This window comes from Excalfactoria chinensis, chromosome 6 (assembly GCF_039878825.1).
Source record: "Excalfactoria chinensis isolate bCotChi1 chromosome 6, bCotChi1.hap2, whole genome shotgun sequence".
In the NCBI taxonomy this organism is placed as follows: Eukaryota; Metazoa; Chordata; class Aves; order Galliformes; family Phasianidae; genus Excalfactoria; species Excalfactoria chinensis.
In genome coordinates this window covers 10,411,616-10,430,674 of record NC_092830.1, presented here as the reverse complement: position 1 = coordinate 10,430,674, position 19,059 = coordinate 10,411,616, and the positions used below count along the sequence as shown (strand labels likewise).

The 19,059-nt window shown below is 36.8% G+C and overlaps 2 protein-coding genes across 8 annotated transcripts in view; one reads left to right on the top strand and one right to left on the bottom strand.

The window, feature by feature from the left end:
• The window catches only part of LOC140253727 (protein FAM13A-like), a 191,826-nt gene that overhangs the window by 38,454 nt on the left and 134,313 nt on the right, over positions 1-19,059 (bottom strand). For 4 of the 7 annotated variants that reach the window (XR_011903965.1, XR_011903966.1, XM_072339485.1 and 1 more), the window contains exons 6-10: positions 14,496-14,682; positions 12,263-12,351; positions 10,788-10,886; positions 8,662-9,301; positions 7,243-7,336 (exon numbers count right to left, since the gene is read on the bottom strand). The gene's annotated coding sequence lies outside the window, so the exon portion shown is untranslated. Of the gene's footprint in view, positions 1-1,313; positions 1,447-7,242; positions 7,337-8,661; positions 9,302-9,394; positions 9,920-10,787; positions 10,887-12,262; positions 12,352-14,495; positions 14,683-19,059 lie in introns of those variants that run through there. The other 3 variants (XM_072339484.1, XM_072339487.1, XM_072339488.1) reach the window with 3 other exon arrangements.
• On the top strand, positions 1,265-17,953 carry LOC140253728 (catenin alpha-3-like). Its single transcript, XM_072339490.1, has 3 exons — positions 1,265-1,365; positions 7,204-7,338; positions 17,518-17,953. The coding sequence occupies exons 1-3, from the start codon at positions 1,309-1,311 to the stop codon at positions 17,803-17,805; spliced, it is 480 nt and encodes a 159-aa protein (XP_072195591.1). The 5' UTR covers positions 1,265-1,308; the 3' UTR covers positions 17,806-17,953.

Here is a 19,059-nt window from a genome sequence, read left to right as displayed (position 1 = left end):
TGCCACTGACCTGCAGATGGTTTATGGTGTTGTCTTACTGCAACTCCCTCAGGAGGTATATTTTTTCATTTTCTCATTGCAATGCTTGGAACAGCCACAGGATCCATAGCAGAACAACCACAGGGCTCATCATGAGGGCTAGAGAGCCATCAGGGTCTCTCATAATGCTTGGAGCAGCTGCAGAGCCTTTTGCGGGAACTGGAGCTGCTACAGGACCTACTGATGAAGGGTCCTACTGATGTCTTTTGCATTGCCACCAGATCCAGAGGTACTTTTCTTCTCCTTGACGGTGCTTATTAGTGTTAAACAATACTTGGTAGGCACATGTCAAGCCCCAGCATGCTGCAGTGATTTGTGTTGCCATCATTGTCTTTTTTACTGAATATGTAACCATATACAATAATGTTTTAGAGTAAATGAGTTGTTTTGTTTTTTTTACTACAAATCTTTCACAAAAGCTGAAATGCAGAGGTGAATTTAGCATGGGTTCGTACTTGATAAGTGCAAGGTAAAATAAATGTTGCTTCGTTAGCTTAAGTACTTCAAAGTTGAAGAAGGCTGAAAGTGGTTTCTAGACAAACTGTTCAGAGGAACTTGATGTTGAATTGTCCTGAATACTATGTAGCATCTTCAGATACAGTGTATCCAAGTTTTGAGTGGTGTTTGTTAGTTTTCATAGCATTCCTGTTCATGAATCATTTGTGCTTACATACACCGATTTCATAAAACAACCTGAGTTTCCTGACCAAACATCCACAGAGTCTCTGAATTCATCAGTCTGATAAACTTTCTTATTTGTATCTACTAGAGAATACTTCACTAGATAATACCTAATAGGAAACTGCTGGAAGGGAAAGGAACACAAACATTGTATAACTGTAGGGTAATTACAGCAAGCAGCAGAAGTGGTCTCTGTACTAAAACCTTCACTATTCCCTCAGAATTATCTATTTGTGACATATTGGAACTGGGCTTAAAAATCCATGTTCTTAGGATTTAGCATGGATTGCACATGCAGGATGAAAATAACGTTGGCATTTTTCTGGTACTTCTGTATCCAGCTGATGCCAAGCAGTGCAAATCTGTGGAACATGAAAACAAAACACTTGGAAGTGGGGATTTAATTAATGTTGCTTCTGTATAGACCAATGTTTAGTTGTTTTTTTCTAATTCAGTTGAGTTCTTCTGTGCCTAATCTGCATGGCTATGATTTATTCTCAGTTTTGAATAATGTAATAAAGTCTGTGTTTCATTTGAAGGGGTAGAGGACCATTGAAGAACACATCTGATGTAATTAATGCAGCAAAAATGATTTCAGAGTCAGGATCAAGGATGGACGTCCTAGCACGGCTGATTGCCAATCAGGTAGGTTATTTATGTAGCAATGCATTAACCTTTGTCACAACTTAACCTGTGCACAGAAGTTCCAACACCTGTGAAGATCACCTACAGAAATACAGAACTAATAGTTAGGACATTTTTAGACCTGATTTTCCTTTTTTTTTCCCCTCCCAATTTCTGGAAATGATGGATATATCGATCATGTCTTGTGTAGGTGGATTCTCTTCCTCATACTATTTAAATACCTGTCTATATATATTTAGGTACATATGCAAATGTATATGCACATATACCTATTTATTATATACCTGTATATTTAAGAGTCTGTTAAAATTCTGCTTTACAATGTGAGTTCAACATTGTAGTTCCTCCTTTGCTTTCTCGGTTAAATCACTCAGAAAAACAATGAAGCAAATCACCTTAGATGTGGAAACTCACCAGCACCATAGTTTTTCCAAGCAGTGTTACCAGTTGCAAGGTCTCAGCTCAGTGCTTAGGTTACTTTTCTTCTTTGTCTTCAAATTACTTGTTTTACAGCACATTATATGTATTTTCTAGAATGTTTGCTTTCAGCTGTATCTAAGTTCTCTTTCAGACATCTTTTCCCTCCTAGTATAGGCCTCTTCTTTGGTATTTTTATGTCTAATTGCTTTCAATTTAAATACTCTTCTTGACAGATAGAAAACTGCCATCTGCATACCTTATGTCTGGAGGTAATTTCTTACCATTGAAAAAAAAAAAAATTATCATCATAAAATGCTTTACAGCTATGGGTTTCTTTATTTCCAAAAGCTTCTCCTGGCTAAATAAGCTAAATAACAGAAAACTAAAATAAATGAATAAATAAATCAAACCCAAACCCACTCCTCCAGCCAAAAATCAAAGCAGGATCCATGTAAATGTGCAGGTATGGTTAGCACAACAGCACTGTAGCTTAGTACATTCATTCAAGAAACTCATGTAGGTAAGGTCAACAGGGCCTTACAAAACCAGGCCAGAGAAGAACAATCCAGTGAAATTTTAGTCAGCAAGTATTAAAGCCATTTACTTTCCTAGCCTTTTTGGTCCAGAGTAGCAGGGTATATTTGCTGTTTTCCACATCCTCATGTACTTTCTCTCTACCCCTCGCTTTTGATTTTCACCTGCTTAATATTTATGAAGCAGCAACAGTCTGTGTGGGGTTTTTTCTTTCATGCCTCTCTCAGATGGTGATGCCATAGAATTTTGGTAACTGGTCTATACAGTTGTGATTTGTGGAGAAAGAAGCGAGGTAGAACACCCCTGTTTCTGATCTTGATAAGTGTTCTTCCAGCACGTCTCTTTTCAAATGAACTGGATCCTTCATCATTTTCTTTCATCAATTAAAAATTAAAATTGAAAACTGTAATCATTACTGATATAGTGCAGAGAAAAGTGTCATAACCTTTTACTCCATTTTGAATAAAAATTGAGTCTTTCTTAGAGAACTGTTCATTCCCTTATGTTTTCTTTCTGTATTTTTACAGTAACTCCAGACTAGAAATGTGAACAAATCGGTGAGGGCAAATTGGACATAAATTGTTAGTGCTGATAACCAGTGTGCTGATAATGCAGATAAGCATTAGTGCTGATAACCAGTGTGTTTCCTAAGTTGCTGGGAAATATGACTCCATTTTAGTTAACTCTTTTACTAAATTCACTCAGTTTCTATTTGTCCTAAGAGCCTGCACAAAGTTGATAAGCCTTGATTCACCTTTCTCATCTGACATGTACCTAAAACACACTAGTCAGTTTATATGTAATTTCTTCTCATAAGCATTTGAAGCAAATAAGCTTCTAATAAGTATAACAGATAGTGTATGTGCATATATATATATATATAACAGATTAGTGGAAAACATGCTTCAAAGACATAGGACTGAGTCAGATGTCTTCATCAGTAAGTTCAATAACACTGCAGTGAATATAACTACAATCACAGCTAGATAGGCATCTGACTTAGTAAAAAGGGGAATCTCGCTCTTACTCCTACCCTCAGATGAATAATATGATCCTATCATTCCTCTGGTGACTAGAAATCTTTTAATCTTTATTCCCAAGCAAAACCACCCTTTGCCGTACAAAGTATTTTTCTCAGTGTGTTTTTCTTTAGTCTGCATGGTATTTGTAAAGACTAATAGTTGTTATTTTAACATGTTTCTTCTGCTTTGCTCTCTTTAAGAATTTTTTCATTCTGTTAACCACCTAATTGCTGTTCAATGAATTTGGTTCAAACTGAAGGAACCTTCAAGAATTTGGTGTCCAGTCTGGAACATGAATTTTGATAAGGTTTTGTGAACGCTCTTCTCAGTGGCATAAACCAGTTATTTCAGTAAATATTTCACACGTTCTCTTTCAGTAAAAAGTAAATTATATGTGTAACTTAGAATTGCATGTAAAAATGGATTTCTATTATTTACTTCAAAAGAGAAAACCGATGGCTGTACATCATACCGTCAGGTATGTGTTTTAAGGTAAAAGTCCATGCATTCTTTATGTATGTGATTTTCTTCACCACTTCTTCTGCTATTGAGCTTACCCTGCATCACTTCAATTATTCATTATCATTTCTAATATTGTCATTTAGTTGGGCCACATGAGTTTCATCTTCACAGTCAACTCAGGACTCAGATATTACTCTCGACTATGTCTTTGCTGTTATCAGGACCACAGTAACATATGATGAGCATTTTCAGTATTTGAAGAGACATGTGAGGGGAAAAAAGCAAAAATTCCTCTTTTTCCTCTATCTAGATGGAAACCTGAGAAAAAACCTGAAAAAGCCATCACTGTGTAATGAGGAATCGTTGTATCTTCGATATGACATGACATAAAACATTTCCAAATGAATGACTTTTGTTCATTCTCCTTGTAATGTCAGAGAATCAAAATTGAGAACTGTGGAATTACATATCGTGTAAAGCTTTTGTGTGAGAAAAAGCACACAACACCAAAGAACTGAAACTCTATTTGCAGTATTCTATGATCACTCACAACAGCATCTCTGTTATGTTGTGCTTCTATTCTAATTTTTGTAACATTTCCATGTACTGGAAAGAAAGGGTTTCTATGTGCTAGAATCAGCAGGATTCAGTCCATATTCACAGCACTTAAAGATGACTTGGAGTTAACAACTGCAAACATAGCCACACTGCATCAACTTAGGCAATCACAAGTGTATTGCTGATAAATTTAAGTAAGATTATTTCAAATTCATTGTCAAATTTGTACCTGAAATCCCAAAAAACATTAAGGTAGTGCGTCTTGTTTTTAGTGGCATGTGGTGTAGATTAAGGTCTTTACTACAAAATTCTTCAATAAGTGTTTCAGCAGATGCTGGTCAGGAGATGCTGGTCCATTATGATCCATTATGATCCTGGTAAAATAGGCACTTGGACTGTGAGGTAAAAATGCTGTTCATCAGAGTAAGGAAGTAATAGTGAAAGCAACTGTATGTCCCCTTCATCTCGTAGGAACCCAATGTGGTGCAGCATCAAATGGGCCTTCTACCTAAGCACAGCATTCTGGAGAGACCCTGTCCATTCAGTAGATATTCTCATAGATATATAGATATAATAACGATATCTATAGATATAGTGTGTGTATATATATACACATACATACACACACACACACACACATATATATAATATGAATACTTATATATATGTTATATAAATATAATATATATAATATATATATTATATATAATATAAATATAGAAATATTTATAAATTATATATATATGTGTGTGTATATATATATATATAGTTTATTATATATATGTTATGTGGGCCAACATAAGATGAAGGCATTTCCTTTGGAGCAGCACTTGTATATCAAAAAGAAGCCCTCAGAATTTGCCAGGAATTCTACCTAAGAACTTGTTTCTCTGTGCTAGGCTTTGAAAAGGTAACCCTTTGAAAAGGTAACCATCGATGGGCTGTGGAATGATTAATCTCAGTATTTTTAAATTATTTTCAGTTGCAGCTGAAAGTTTTCTCACTAGTAAGCACATGTTGCTTGTACCAGATGTTTATGAGGATTCCTTATGGAATATCCTATTCACAGAGTACAATTCTTTCTAACATATTTTTCTGGTTGATTGGGATACGCTGTAAGGTATGAGACTTTAATGTTCTTCATTGTACTTTTATCTTACCTAAGCTAACATAAAATGTTACCTTTATTCCTAGAAATGCCTTATATCTCATAAAGTTTTGCGGGTAAAGTACATAAAAATGGGCACAGTGTGTCAGACCAAAGGTTTCTTTAGGTCAATAGTGAACATACACAGGACTCAGTAAGATGACAGCATGTATTTCATGATACTTCCTTACCTTCGCCAGGTTAAGTAAAGCTTTGCTTTAATAAAGCTGCATTTCAGTAAAGCTGTGTCTATCCTGCAGGTTTATGAAATTTATTTATGCCTTTTTCCAGCAGTGCCTTACACTTGCTTTTCTAAATGCTGCTGAGCCCTAGACCAGTGTTTTGATAGAACTGGTTTAACCTCAAGGTCTCAGGGGAGGTTATGTTTTCCCTATCTTTGGAGCATACCATCTTCAGCATTTCTTAAGTGTTATGCATTTCTTCCTTAAGTGTTTGCAAGGAAGACAGTAAATGTGATGAACTTGCAAATGTTATATAATAGTATTATGTAAGAAATTAAAATAGCGTTGTCTCTGAGTTTCTATAATTGATGCTGTCACAACTTGAAGTTGATGAGATGCTGTATTAGCAGCCTGTCTGTCTATCTGCTGAGGTATTCCAGTGGGGAAAAGTAAATCACAGAGAAATGGAAAAGCAAGCACCTTATTCTAGGAAATAGACTTCTAGTGTAGTTGTGATGCTCAAGGAGTTAATGCTGCACTTGGACAGAAGGGCAGATATTTTTTTTAAGCATTAGTTTAACAAGTAAGCAAGTGTTCAAGTTTTCTCAGCAGTCATTGAGATCTGAATACTGGTAACACTTCAAAAATGGTGCATGTTGAGAGGATGTTGAGAAACGCCGTTCTGTTTTTCTTTTAAACTACGCTGAAATACAGAGAGCACTTCAGTAATGGATCTACCTGAACACAAGGGGAGGACTAATGTTTCATTCATATTAACAATTTTTCAGATTCATTTGCTACATTCTTTGCTGCCTCTTCTGAAAGTCCAAAACATAAACCTTTTAGTTTACTACTGCAGAGCCATGAAGAATACAGAATCATCACACTTGAAATAAACACATCCCATTTTAAACAACTATTAGGTTTCTTCAGTAAAGCCAGTTGTTTACATGTAAAGTATTTCTTAAATTAAGTACAATTATCGCTTTTTCAGGCTTTTAACCCATTATAGATTTATTTAAATCAGTACTTCCCCTCTAAGTATTGTGGGAGCTCACAGAAGTGAAGGTGGAAAGATGTTATTTTTTAAGTATTGAAATAAGTGAATTAGCCACAAGCTGTTCTTATTTTCCTGTTCCCACTGAAACAGCACATCTGACAGAAAATGGATAAAACCTTGTTTTTTTTTTTTAAAAAGCAGATCGATATTAGGAGATAAAGCGTAACTTTTATAAATGTTAACATTCTTCTTGCATTTGTGCTTACATTTGCCATTTAACTATTACTTCTAGATACCTTAGAAAGAAAGCCTCTTAGGAATTGAATGAAGAGCAGTCATTCTGTACATTAAATAACTTGGTTAGCAGTGTTGCTGAAGCAGGCCCTGCAGTGTAAAAGAAAAACTAAGTACAAGGACGTTGGTCTGAGTGATTTGAATGCTCCTCAGTTAAGTACTTAATATGATGTCTGAGATGAAATGTATGTGCTTTACTATTCTTTTCTTAATTCTCAGTGTCCAGACCAGTCATGTAAACAGGATTTGTTGGCTTACCTAGAACAGATCAAGCTGTACTCCCATCAGCTCAAAATCTGCAGTCAAGTTAGAGCAGAAATCCAGAACCTAGGTGGAGAGCTCATCATGTCTGCTGTAAGTAGAAAAATGTAATGAATTACAGTCAATACACAATAAAATATCTTCAGTTTAAATTGTCCTTTCCTGTGCTTGTGATGTGTTCTAGTACAGGCCTGAATTTCTTTTATTCTCTTTTTTTTCCCCTTCTTTTTTTTTGTCACTTACTTTAGGAAGAGACTAAGAAAGTGAAGCATGAATTGCAATCACTTGTGAATCTGTTTTTCTTTATAGAGTCTTAAAAAGGTATTAATTTATTGCTGTTATTCTGGATTAATTAGTTTTTAAGAAACAATAGTCTTTTAATGTATATAAAGTATGCACAACTGTAAGGATGTATGCACAACAACTGGCACTCATAGTTGTACTTCCAGTTGAGAACAAAGCACTGAAGGCCAATCTTTAAAGTCCATACGAGGGCTTGCTTCGTAGTTTGATCATGAATTAGCTGCTTGCATTGGAAAAAATAGATTAAAAAGTCATTTGTGTATGGAAGTACAGAAGCTGTCCGTGTGTGTCTGTCCATCTCTCTCATGCAGAAAAAGATCTGGGAGCCTATACGTAAGTACGATGCTGTAGAAAATCTGCAGATGGAACATCTGTGCTCTATCTACAGATCATCTGTTGGACAGCTGCATTTCAGCTTTCTGTCTAGTTTTTTATTGGCATATGCAACACTGCAGAATCTTGAGATTCTCTTCACATAAAAACAGTAGCATAGGTTTTATTATTTTTTTTAATGGAGTCTGAAATGTAGCTGAGTAGAACTGTATTCTTCCCAGTATTGATCTTCTCTCATCTGGTTATGTTATTAAAAAGCAACAACCAGAAAGGGAGATGTCAGGCATGATTAAGCAAAAAGAGGACATGCTCTTGCAGATTAAAAAGAAAACAACAAAACATATCATTGTCTATCAAGTACTGAAACGATGACTCTTGAAATATATGTATATGAAACTATATCCTTCTGCATGATGAAGATCTGGCACAGGAAAACTGCTAACATAGTAATGTTCAGAACTCGACTTCTGTGACAAAAACCAGGATGATATGCAAATGAAGAAGTATACTGTAATCCACAAACACAGCTCTCAGTTGTTCATTCTCTACTGAGAATGAAAACTTCTTTTACCTGTTTTTTATCAGTGCCCTATCACCTTGTTCTTGTCTGTAACTCCTGTGATAATGTCCTTTGGAGTGTGTCTCATCAGAGATTAATACCCTCCCCTTGCTGTGGGCTGAAGGGGCTGACTGTCCTGGGGAAGTTAGAATGCTTGGGGCTGTCCTGCTGATAGTCCTCCTAACTGCCCTCCTCGTTCAGGCCATAAAAACTTACTATACCTTACTGCTTTCAGTTCTGTGGACAGCAGCCTCTCCAGTACATTCACACCTGACAGCGGCTCAGTAGATGGTCAAAGTCCTGCTTGCAAGGAGTATGTACAGAGAAACTGAAGAGCTGTTCATTCAGTTCTGCTTTTTTATCCATTAAACATTCCTGGGTTGTGTTTAGTCTTTCATACTCACATAAAATACTGAGTTTTTTTAATGAATCAATCGGTGCCAGTTTGTATACTCCACAAGTGAAGATGGTAAGGATTCTCTTAAGTTTTCACAAGGTGTGATTAAGCAGGAAATAAATATACTTTCTGTTAATTAAATTCAAATTTATGTCTCTTCAGGCACAAAATAATGGGGTAACATTTGTGGTACACAGATGGACAGTAATTGCATTTGTATAAATAATCTGATACTTTTTTTAACAAGCACTGCACATCGACAGGCCCAGCATGCTGAGAGTAAGCTTGTTTCAACAGTGAGTTAAAAAAAAAATAAGAATTGTATCACACCATTAACTTACGTGAGCATCTCCCTCTGTGACTCCTGACAAGCACATAAGTGTTTTTTGTGTTACTTACAGTCAGTCTCTTCTTGTGTTTCATCTTCAAATGTTGTGTTTGGCAAGAGGAAGTCTCTTTTGACCCTAAAATTAAAAAAAACAACAAATCTCAGAGGTGCATTATCACACAATTTGCTAAGTAGCAAAGAAAGAATTTCTCGTGTTAGCCAGCCATACCTGTACATTGAAGGCTGCTTCGCTGATTTTTCTGCAAATGCCTCCTTTATCTTTGAATTTTATTCTTGTCCTCTCAAAAACCAGACTTAAACACTTACATTAGTCTATTTCTGTGTCAAATGCAGATGCTTTAATGTTTCTGACTTCTTGCTTAAAAGTTCAATTTAATTTAAATGTGTCTCCCTCACTGAGTTACCATGCTAGTTACATCAGAAATTACATGCAAGATATTTCTATGAACATTTCAGATTTGATGGTAATAATGCAACGAGTTAGAAGCATATGCTAGCATGTTGCAAAGTGGAAGGTATCCTTGGACAACTATGCGCCAGGAAAGTCACATCCATTAAGGCTCCAGGTCTGTGGCAGATGGCAGGTTGCTCAATGCCTTTGTTACAGTTGGAGGTTTTCCGTTGCTGCAAGAGAGAAGCTATACAGCAAGAGCTGCTTCTTTGGCAGAGGAAGAGATGAGTAGCAATGCATTGCAGTTGCTCTTAGGTCTTTTGTGTGGCTTGTTTCTTTCTCCTAAAAATAAAGAAGTGAAGATGGGCAGAATGCCTCCCTGCGAGAGTTAAGAATGGGCACAGAGGGCTCAGCAGCAAGTTGGCAGTCTCCTGAGATACTGGCTAGTGAAATAGCGCACTTCATTTATTGTGGGTGGGCAGTTTGCTCCACTGACTATGGTAGTGCTGTCCTGCGTGTACTGCTGAGTGACCTTTGCTAAGTCCAAGGCTGTGTTCTGACAAAGCAGCTCCTTGGTGAGCCAGTTTGTTTCTCTTTGCTATTACTTTTTTCCACATCATGGGGAACTGATACTTGTTTGTTTGACAAACTCATGGTGGAGAGCTACTTGCAGTACCTTAGCCCACGCATAATATCATCACAGCATTTGGAATCTAACAATAATAAACCACTGCTTTACTAAATCTCTACTTTAAACACGAGGAGATGGAACATTGTTTAAAATTTTACTTCACTGAGGGCTGCCCAAAAAGTCTAATTTTTTTTTTTTTTTTTTTTTTTAAATGACACTACATCCTCCACTGCGTGTGCTTTATATATACTTGTAACTAAGTGTGTACATGGCCTTTGGAGGAATGGAAGGGGATACGGTTTTCAATTATCTAGGGACAGCTCTGTTACTGTTGCTATCTAAAAATGCACCCAACTAACTAGAAGCGTGGGGTTTTTTTGTTGTTTTTTGTTGTTTTTTTTACAAAGTAAGGATGTAGCAGTACTTTACATATTGCTAATGTATGCCACAGAACAGGTAGCTTTTTTAAATATCACAACTGGCAAAATCAAGGGATTCAGCTGACTGCCCCCAAGCATATGTTCTGTTACAGCCTTTCAGTCTTCCACTACTTACGTAAGTAAGTTGTTTATCATGTACCTTGTACACAGGATCTGGTCTAATTATGGGACTTGAGTCCAGCTTGAAGCAAATTCAAGTAATAACAGTGGTTTTCTTGATTGGAGTCAATTTCCCTGCCTGAAAAATGGGTAAAAAGCAGAACAAACTCCAGATATACTTGAGGGAATGTTAATGATAGACAGATAGACACAGATAACCAATGGAATAACCACATTTTTTTAAAGAAATTTCAGCTCACAGATAAATATACAGCCCTGGTTTAGCCACCCACCCACACCATGAAGCAGATTTCCTCAACCGAGTTGCACAAATCTGGATGAAATCTTTGCTGTTCCAAGGGGACAGCACAGTAAAGGAAAGGTGACCAGAAAAGAGGCTTATTAAGGCAGAGAAAACCATTCTCAGTAAAGGGAAAGAAAATTCACAATGGAAAGTCTTTGGATTATTTTATATTAATATATCATGTATGAGGTCTTGAGTCCACGATAGGTTTGTATGTCATCTAGCAGCTACATGAAGAAAAATGGTAATTAATCAAGTACGTCCAACCTTTAACTTTTACCTGTGCTTTCTCAAATACCCATCTTATTTCTGTGCAACTGTTACACCAAGATCTTATTGTTTCTAGTAAGAAAAATGAAATTATTACTATTTCGTGTGTAGAAAAGCCAAGAATGTAAATATCCTCAGTTCAGAAAACAAGGTAACTGCTGTTAAACCCGGAACCTGACAAAGGGAAATTCCAGTCTTCAGTGGTCGGGGTTTAATTCTTAACAGAGTACTTATTCTGATTGAGGTATTTACATTTAGACTGATTATCCTGCTGCTTTTAAGAGATGGTATCCTGCAATTCAATCACATTAACAGTGATTAAATCACTTGATTTTATTTTTTTTTAACAGCAGCATTACTGAAAACCTTAAAAAATACGCAGAAAAGCCTCATAAATAAAAAGGATGAAAAATTAAAAGCACAGCATAAGCATTCTTACCTTACATGCTTAGCAAGTCATCTTTCTGCAATAAAATGCAGACTTTGTGCTCTTAGAAGAAGTCAAATCAAGTCTGTTATTCTTTGATTAGTATTACTGTAACAAAAACTTTGCTTCTCAGTGTGTATTCATACATTTAAACCCAGCAGTTTTAATGCAGATACATTTTTAATAGCTGACCTTGTTTCCAAGATATTTTTATATTCAGAAATCCAACACTGAGTAAGTTGTATGTTTGATACTCAATTCTAAGTTATCATTTTCAACTGTGTTAAAAATGGAAGTCTAGATGAACTGTAAACGGGACTTGGGAGATTGCGAGCAGCCTTTTGTAAATCTGTGCTCAAAATCTAAAACTTAAATTCAAAAATATATATATATTTATATACCTATATCTATCTATTTATTTATATGTATTTGTATATATTTATATATATATATCTGTATATATATGTATTTGTATATGCATAGTTTAGAGGAGATCAATAAGTTGTATCCCTACCTGACATACACGCATGTTATGAAGAAATGTTTTGTATTGTTTTCCCCTGGCTGCCACTTCCTTATGTCAGTGAGACAGGATCTGCAAATCTACACAGGGAATACGAGAAGAGTGACTTATTTAGATGCTTTAAGAAGAAAGAAATTCTGTATTTATGTAATTAACTGCAACAACACATGACAAGGCAAGCATCACTTTCTTAGTAAACAGAAGATACATACAAGAAAAATTTTGTATAAATTCTCAGTCATCAGTCTCTTTTGCACTATCAAACAATGAAAATAATTAAGTGTATTTGTTATTACAATACACTTCTTAATGGATTACTACTACTCCCAAGACATTATTATAGAAAACGCGTGTAAACATTTTTTAAAGAGAAGCTTCAAAATTAAGTTTTTTTTTCCTCAACTCCACTATTTCTGGCTTTGTTACTTAATGGAGAGTTTGCCTAGATGAATTCTGGCTATTGGGTGTGCTTGTATGCCATGCCACTATTGTGGGAAAAGGGGGCAAAACTTGGGAACAGTTGGGCAAGGACTTCCGTATATTTATATATGAGTTACTAGTTGAAGAATCATTCCATATTTTCATTGTCACTGGACAGTGTTCATAGGAGAGATGGCATATTTGGATGAGAGAGGGTATGATAGAGGGTATCGTTTCAGAAACTCCTGTTATGACTGACACAGTCTAATCTCCAAAATACAGGAAGTACAGAAAAAGAGAAAGTGGGAGTCAGGCAAAAGAGCCTTTGTTTTTGCAATGAATTCTTATATACCACTTCCTATGGACTGAAGAATTTACAGCGACAAGTCCCTAAATAAAATGAACTTAACTTAAATGCTCAATGAGTTTTGTTTTTTTTTTAATCAGTCTTTCATTTATGCCAAGTTTCATTTCATCCATCTTCTTAGATAGGCGACCTTGAAGAACCTACTGAATATTTATTTGAGATAAAAGTATCCAAGTGAAGATAATCCTCAACTACATCAGGTTTATAAAAGAACAATGGATTTACACCGAACTCTATTATATTAATGTCACTCAGCTATGAAAACAGCTGCTCTCTAAAGAGGAAAAAAAAAAGATACCACCTGATTGTTATCATCTGTAGCTCCAGGAACGGCTCCTATAAAAGCTTCTCTGAAATTCTTAGTATGGTTAAGAAATAACTGTATGTTTTTGCTTCACAGTGTCAGCATAAGACCAGCATAAGATTCATCCAGAAAACTTATGGGGAACAGGTAGATGGATCTAAGATGGATTCTAAGACAGTGCAAATAAATAAATAAATAACATGGATACTGATGGCATTAAGTGAGCAGTTTTTTCCTGTATTTCACTGCCTATCCAGAGACACCAAGAGCATCATAAATGGAGATTTGTGCCCATGCTGATGTACCACAAACTCCATCCCAGCCACACATGCTACAGGAAGTGCAGCAAAAAACCAAATGCAAACATCCTTATTGGTATTCAATTTATTATTATTATTTTTTTAACCATGTTGCTGCATCAGACCTGATTTTCCTAGTTTTATTTTGCGTATCTGCTTCTACAAGCCTACATGCATCCCAGGATAGGCAGCCTGGTTCCTTAAAATCTACAAATGATGGTCCCCAAATACACGTCTTATTGGTTTAAACTGCTGTCATGCAAAGATTACACAACCATTATAAACTGGGAATTCTTTCTAAAAAACACATTTGCTGTAGCAAGGAATGAACTTTCAAGGCCATGCCAAATTTTACATGTTTTCATGGATTATATACATTTGGTCCTCCAAATTTTAACCACCCATGAAACATCAAACAGGGCATTGGCTTTTTTCCTAGCACTTCTGGAGGAATGTTCAGTATTAACTGAAGATCTTTCAGTTCATATTTAATTCCAAAAATGCAAATCCCATCATTTCCTATCTATCTATTACTGTTTTTTGCCTTACATACATTCCTGTGTTTAAAGTGTTACAAAAGCAACAAGTATACAGACAGTAATGCATTCTCCTCACCTCATCAATTCATTCACAAATTCATTTGACCTGGCTTATGGGAGGCCACCATTGCTAACACATCAGCATTATATACACAAGTGCAAATTTTGCTAAACATGCTGTGTGCATTGTACATGAAGTATTTCTGTCTATACCTTTACACATACAAATGCATGTTCAAGAAATAGAAAGCACAACATCTCTCCTTTGAGAGGTGCAAATTGATACAAATTTTACCTGATTTTTTTAATTGGTGCTCTTCCTTGCTTTGACAAGAACATCAGAGGTGGATATTGGTGGTATGGAAGTACAAAGTTGAACCTTCTCAGCAGTATTCCCTTGCATTTTGTTGCCAAGTGGCATATGGCAGCAGAGGGGCAGCCTGACACAATGGCATCTGCAGTGAAGGAGCATCATTAAATTCCTGCATGGGGAAGAAATAGTGCCCATTAATATTCGTTCACACTGAAAGTTTATAGAGACCAACCAGGGGATGCAAGCACAGTGTGGCAGTGGGTCCTGTCTTCCAGCAGTGGTGATGACAGCAGTGTGAAAGACAAGCTGCATTCTAAACAGCCACGTACAGCTGTCAGACATCACAAAATGCAGAGTGACTTGATCAGCTCATCTGCTCCAATCAGCTACTGGTGGTGACTATGTTGAGAAGCAGCGTTTTGTACCTGAGAATCTGCTCTATCAAATAGCTTTATTGTGCTATTTGCATTTGTTGTAGTTTCCCTGGAAATTACTAAGAGGCATTACCTTAGGACCAACCTCTATATTTACAACACATATAAGCAATAAATGTTAATAACTGAGATTTAAATAAATAATTACTAGCTATTTCTAAAGGACTTTCTTCAAGCTATTCAGAATGGAGATGCCTTCACAACTGACATTGTCAGCCTTATAATAAAATACAGCACGGTGTATTTGAATAAAAAACTACTAGCCAAGATGTTTTTTTATACCATATATATGTTCCTCTAGCATTTCCTGGGAACACTATCAAAACACAAACAGTACTGTAAAGCAAAGGGGGAACACAGCATTCATTACAAACAAATTGTGAGCAAATGTGAGCCCTGTGCTTAATGTGAACTATGGCATCATTTAGCCATGATCCACACATGTCAAAAAACAAACAAAAAACCCCAACACCTTCCCAAAGAAAAGAATCAAAACATAGCCTACTTTCTTCCTGTTTGAGTACAACAGATGTGTGTATACCTTCTCAGTGCTCAAGGGTGGCATGCAGTGGCCTAACATCAGACAATGCTGTAAGAAAAAAGACCAAACAATCCTCTGCAGCTGGATTTTGAGACCAGGAGACATAGTCCGACACCCTGCACACATCAGTTCCTCTCCCTCTGTGATATTAGCCCTATTCTGGAAGGATGTCCCTGAGCCTTATCAGTCTGTATTCAAGAAACTTGCAAAATGAGAAGGCGACCTCATTTTCAAATGTTTTAAGTAACAATGATGGCCAATTATACAATCAATTTTTTTTGCCAGTGTTGGCCTATATAAAATCCTTGCTCTTACTTTTAGCTTTTATCAAGACACAGCCTGCAACTTAGGCTCTTCCCAGTATAGCAGTAATTCTTCTGCATACAGCCTGCTAGATATCACCATCTAAAGTGTGTCAGACCAGAACTGTGCCTCTGACTGTTGTGGTTTAACCCAGCAGGGGGCTGAGCACCGCACAGTCATTTGCTCATTTCCCCCTATTCCCAGTGGGATAGGGGAAAGAATAAAAAAAAACCAAAGTAGAACTCACAGGTTGAGATATTTACCAAGATAGAGAAAAAGAAAATAATTATGACTAGAGATATATAAACATATATAGCAAATGATGCACAAGTAATTGTTTACCAGCCCTGACTGATGCTTAACTACTACCCCAAGCACTGAGAGAGATGAACTCCCACCTCCTTCCAAACCTCTTCTGCTTGATGTTCTATGGTACAGAATATCCCTTTGGCCGGTTTAAGTCAGCTGTCCACATTCTGTTCCCTCCTAGCTCCTTCTGCCCATCACTGAGAATGACCTTGGCTCTGTACAGCACTGCTTAGCAGCAGCTATAAACATCAGTGTGTTATCAGCATTGTTTTTCCCCTAGAACCAAAACACAGCATCTTACCAGACACTCTGAAGAAAACAATTCCATCCATCTCAAATTAAAACATGAGAGTTTGAGAATCACTGTGTCAGAATAAAATGCCTTTACTCAGCACATGCCACAGGTCTGTGTTGGCCTTTCACACAACTGTACTGTGCAACACAGATAAATCTGTCTCTGTCCAAGCTGCCAAAGCCACTGGGTGTAAGGAGAGAACTAAGAAAGTAAAGTGGCCCCAGCACTGTCTGCTTTCAGTCCCTACACACCATGCAAGCCTTAGGTGAGAAGGGAACAGTATACTCAGGTTTTGTATTCCACTACAGAGCAGCACAGCAAAGATAACAGTAGTTAAAACTGCATTTTTTTTTCTCCCCACTCAAGTCAGCCAATTTTCAGTTGGAATCAATATATACTACTTTCTATTTCCAGAAATATCTATAGAAAATACCTTTACTTTAACACTTGCTTGGCTGCGTAGCATGCTGTTAAATACAGTACCATGTGACACAGAGGTTTGTTTTGCATTCTGCCTCTCAAGGTTCTCATTCCTGAAGGGGAAAAAAAAAAAAAAAAAAAAAAAAAAAGAAAGAAAGAAAAAAACCCAAGGCCACACAGTCACTGCAGTTTGTGTACAACAGCACACACTTATTAGCTTTAAAAATTCTAGCCATTGAGACTATATTCAGCAGCTACTAATTCAGCCACTTCACAGTATCCCTGCAATGCTCAGAAGCACGTGAGAAAGCCTGGAATGTGAAGGGAGCAGCTGGAGAATTTGCCTATTGCTGATGCTAAGAAAATAACGGGTAACATTTTTATAGCTCTTCTTTGAGGTGGTTTTATTACCAGTCAGTAGTAATCGCAGTGATGCCCTGCAGACAAGAATCATGAGTTCACACTTAAAGGCAAGCAACATACATCTCAATAAGCCATTATACTTCACCAGCACAGATTCCTGTGTGTCACTTTAATACTGACCAGTGGAACATGAATATAACCATCAAGCACACCAAGAGAAAGCAAACAAATTACGCTTTCCTATTTTAGTCTTAGGTTTTAATCATTGTTTAATCCTGAGCATATCATGATTAAAAGCGGACTGCTTGCCAAGACTAATGTTTCTGTTTCTTATTACAGTTGGATAGTGTCACCTCACTAATTCAGGCTGCCAAAAATTTAATGAACGCTGTGGTACAGACAGTGAAGATGTCCTACATTGCATCCACAAAGATTATCAAGATTCAGAGTCCTACTGGCCCACGACATCCTGTTGTGATGTGGAGGATGAAAGCTCCAGAGAAGAAGCCTCTAATTAAAAGAGAGAAGCCAGAAGAAATCTATGCTGCTGTCAGAAAAGGTTCCGCAAAGAAGAGAATCCATCCTGTCCAAGTCATGAGTGAATTCAAAGGCAGGGAAATAGTCTAATATTCTGTCTGTCACTTTTTATGTTCCTTTCTTCAAATTCTGATGATTTTTCACTTTTCCCCCTACTTACTCAATAACTGTACATTAGCGTTTTGCTTTTCTACAAATCTGTAAGTTCACATTTGCTTAAATCACTTGAAAATGATGTTGGATTATTTAACTGCACGCAGATGAAAAGTACTCATTTTGCAGTGTCAAACCATCGTGCCTTCTTACTGGCAGGTTTCAACAGGGCATTTCTGAGCGATACGCCATGGCACTGTGTCACAGCTGGTGAAAAGCAGAACGCAGGGTGCCAAACTGTGCCCCAAGTCCTTCTGCATTTATTAGTCAGGTATTGCTTCACCACTAATACTCAACTGCATGTAGTTTAGGACATAGAGAATTTTTAAGTGCTGTGTTTGTTGGGATACTTAATCAGGATCATTACACTATGACTGAAACAGCCAGACTGATGCTAGTTGAGGGTCTGGGCCTTTAGCTTTAATCTAGATTGAAAGATCTGAAGATCAACCCCCTCCAAGGCCTATCAAAATAGGGGTGGATACGAAAGCTTGAAAAATTTTGATGAAACAGTGTTATAGCAACAGGGATTTAAGAATGTAATAAAAAAGCAATGATTGCAACACAGCAATAATAGCTCTTTAAAAGGATTTAATTAATTAATTAATGTCTCCTAGTGAATTCACAAGCCCTTTCTAGTCATTCACAAGCCCTACTGCATCACACTGATAACCTATTCTAATAACAATAGAAGCTTTTCTAATCACAGCACAAAAGAACAAGTATGGATTATATGATTATACTGATATTAGTGTGTAAAAAAAGTACACATACATCTCGAATCTGAACAATGTAATGACTGCTTATGACAGTTTAGTCTCAAATGCAGGACTGTTCTGTCTAGCAGCTTGTTAAATCACTACATTATGTTTCAACATATGTAACAAAGTGCTATTAGTCAGTGATTACCACCAGGCCTTGGTACAGTACCTCTGGAAAGAACGTTTTTACTAGATCTGTTTCAATCCTGAATCCACTTGGATTGATTTTTTAAAAGAAGCAAGCTTGTCTTACCTGCCCTGTTTGTTTTCCCAGACTTCACTCCTTACTTGTCTTTGCTTTGCAAGTAGATCCTTTTTTGCTACGACTTCTATATTAGCTCAGGTGAAAGGGCTCCCTCAAATGCCAGAGCATTCAGGTTGACAAATGTCAACCATTCAGGACAGTACAGCAGTATAATTTTTAGATTGT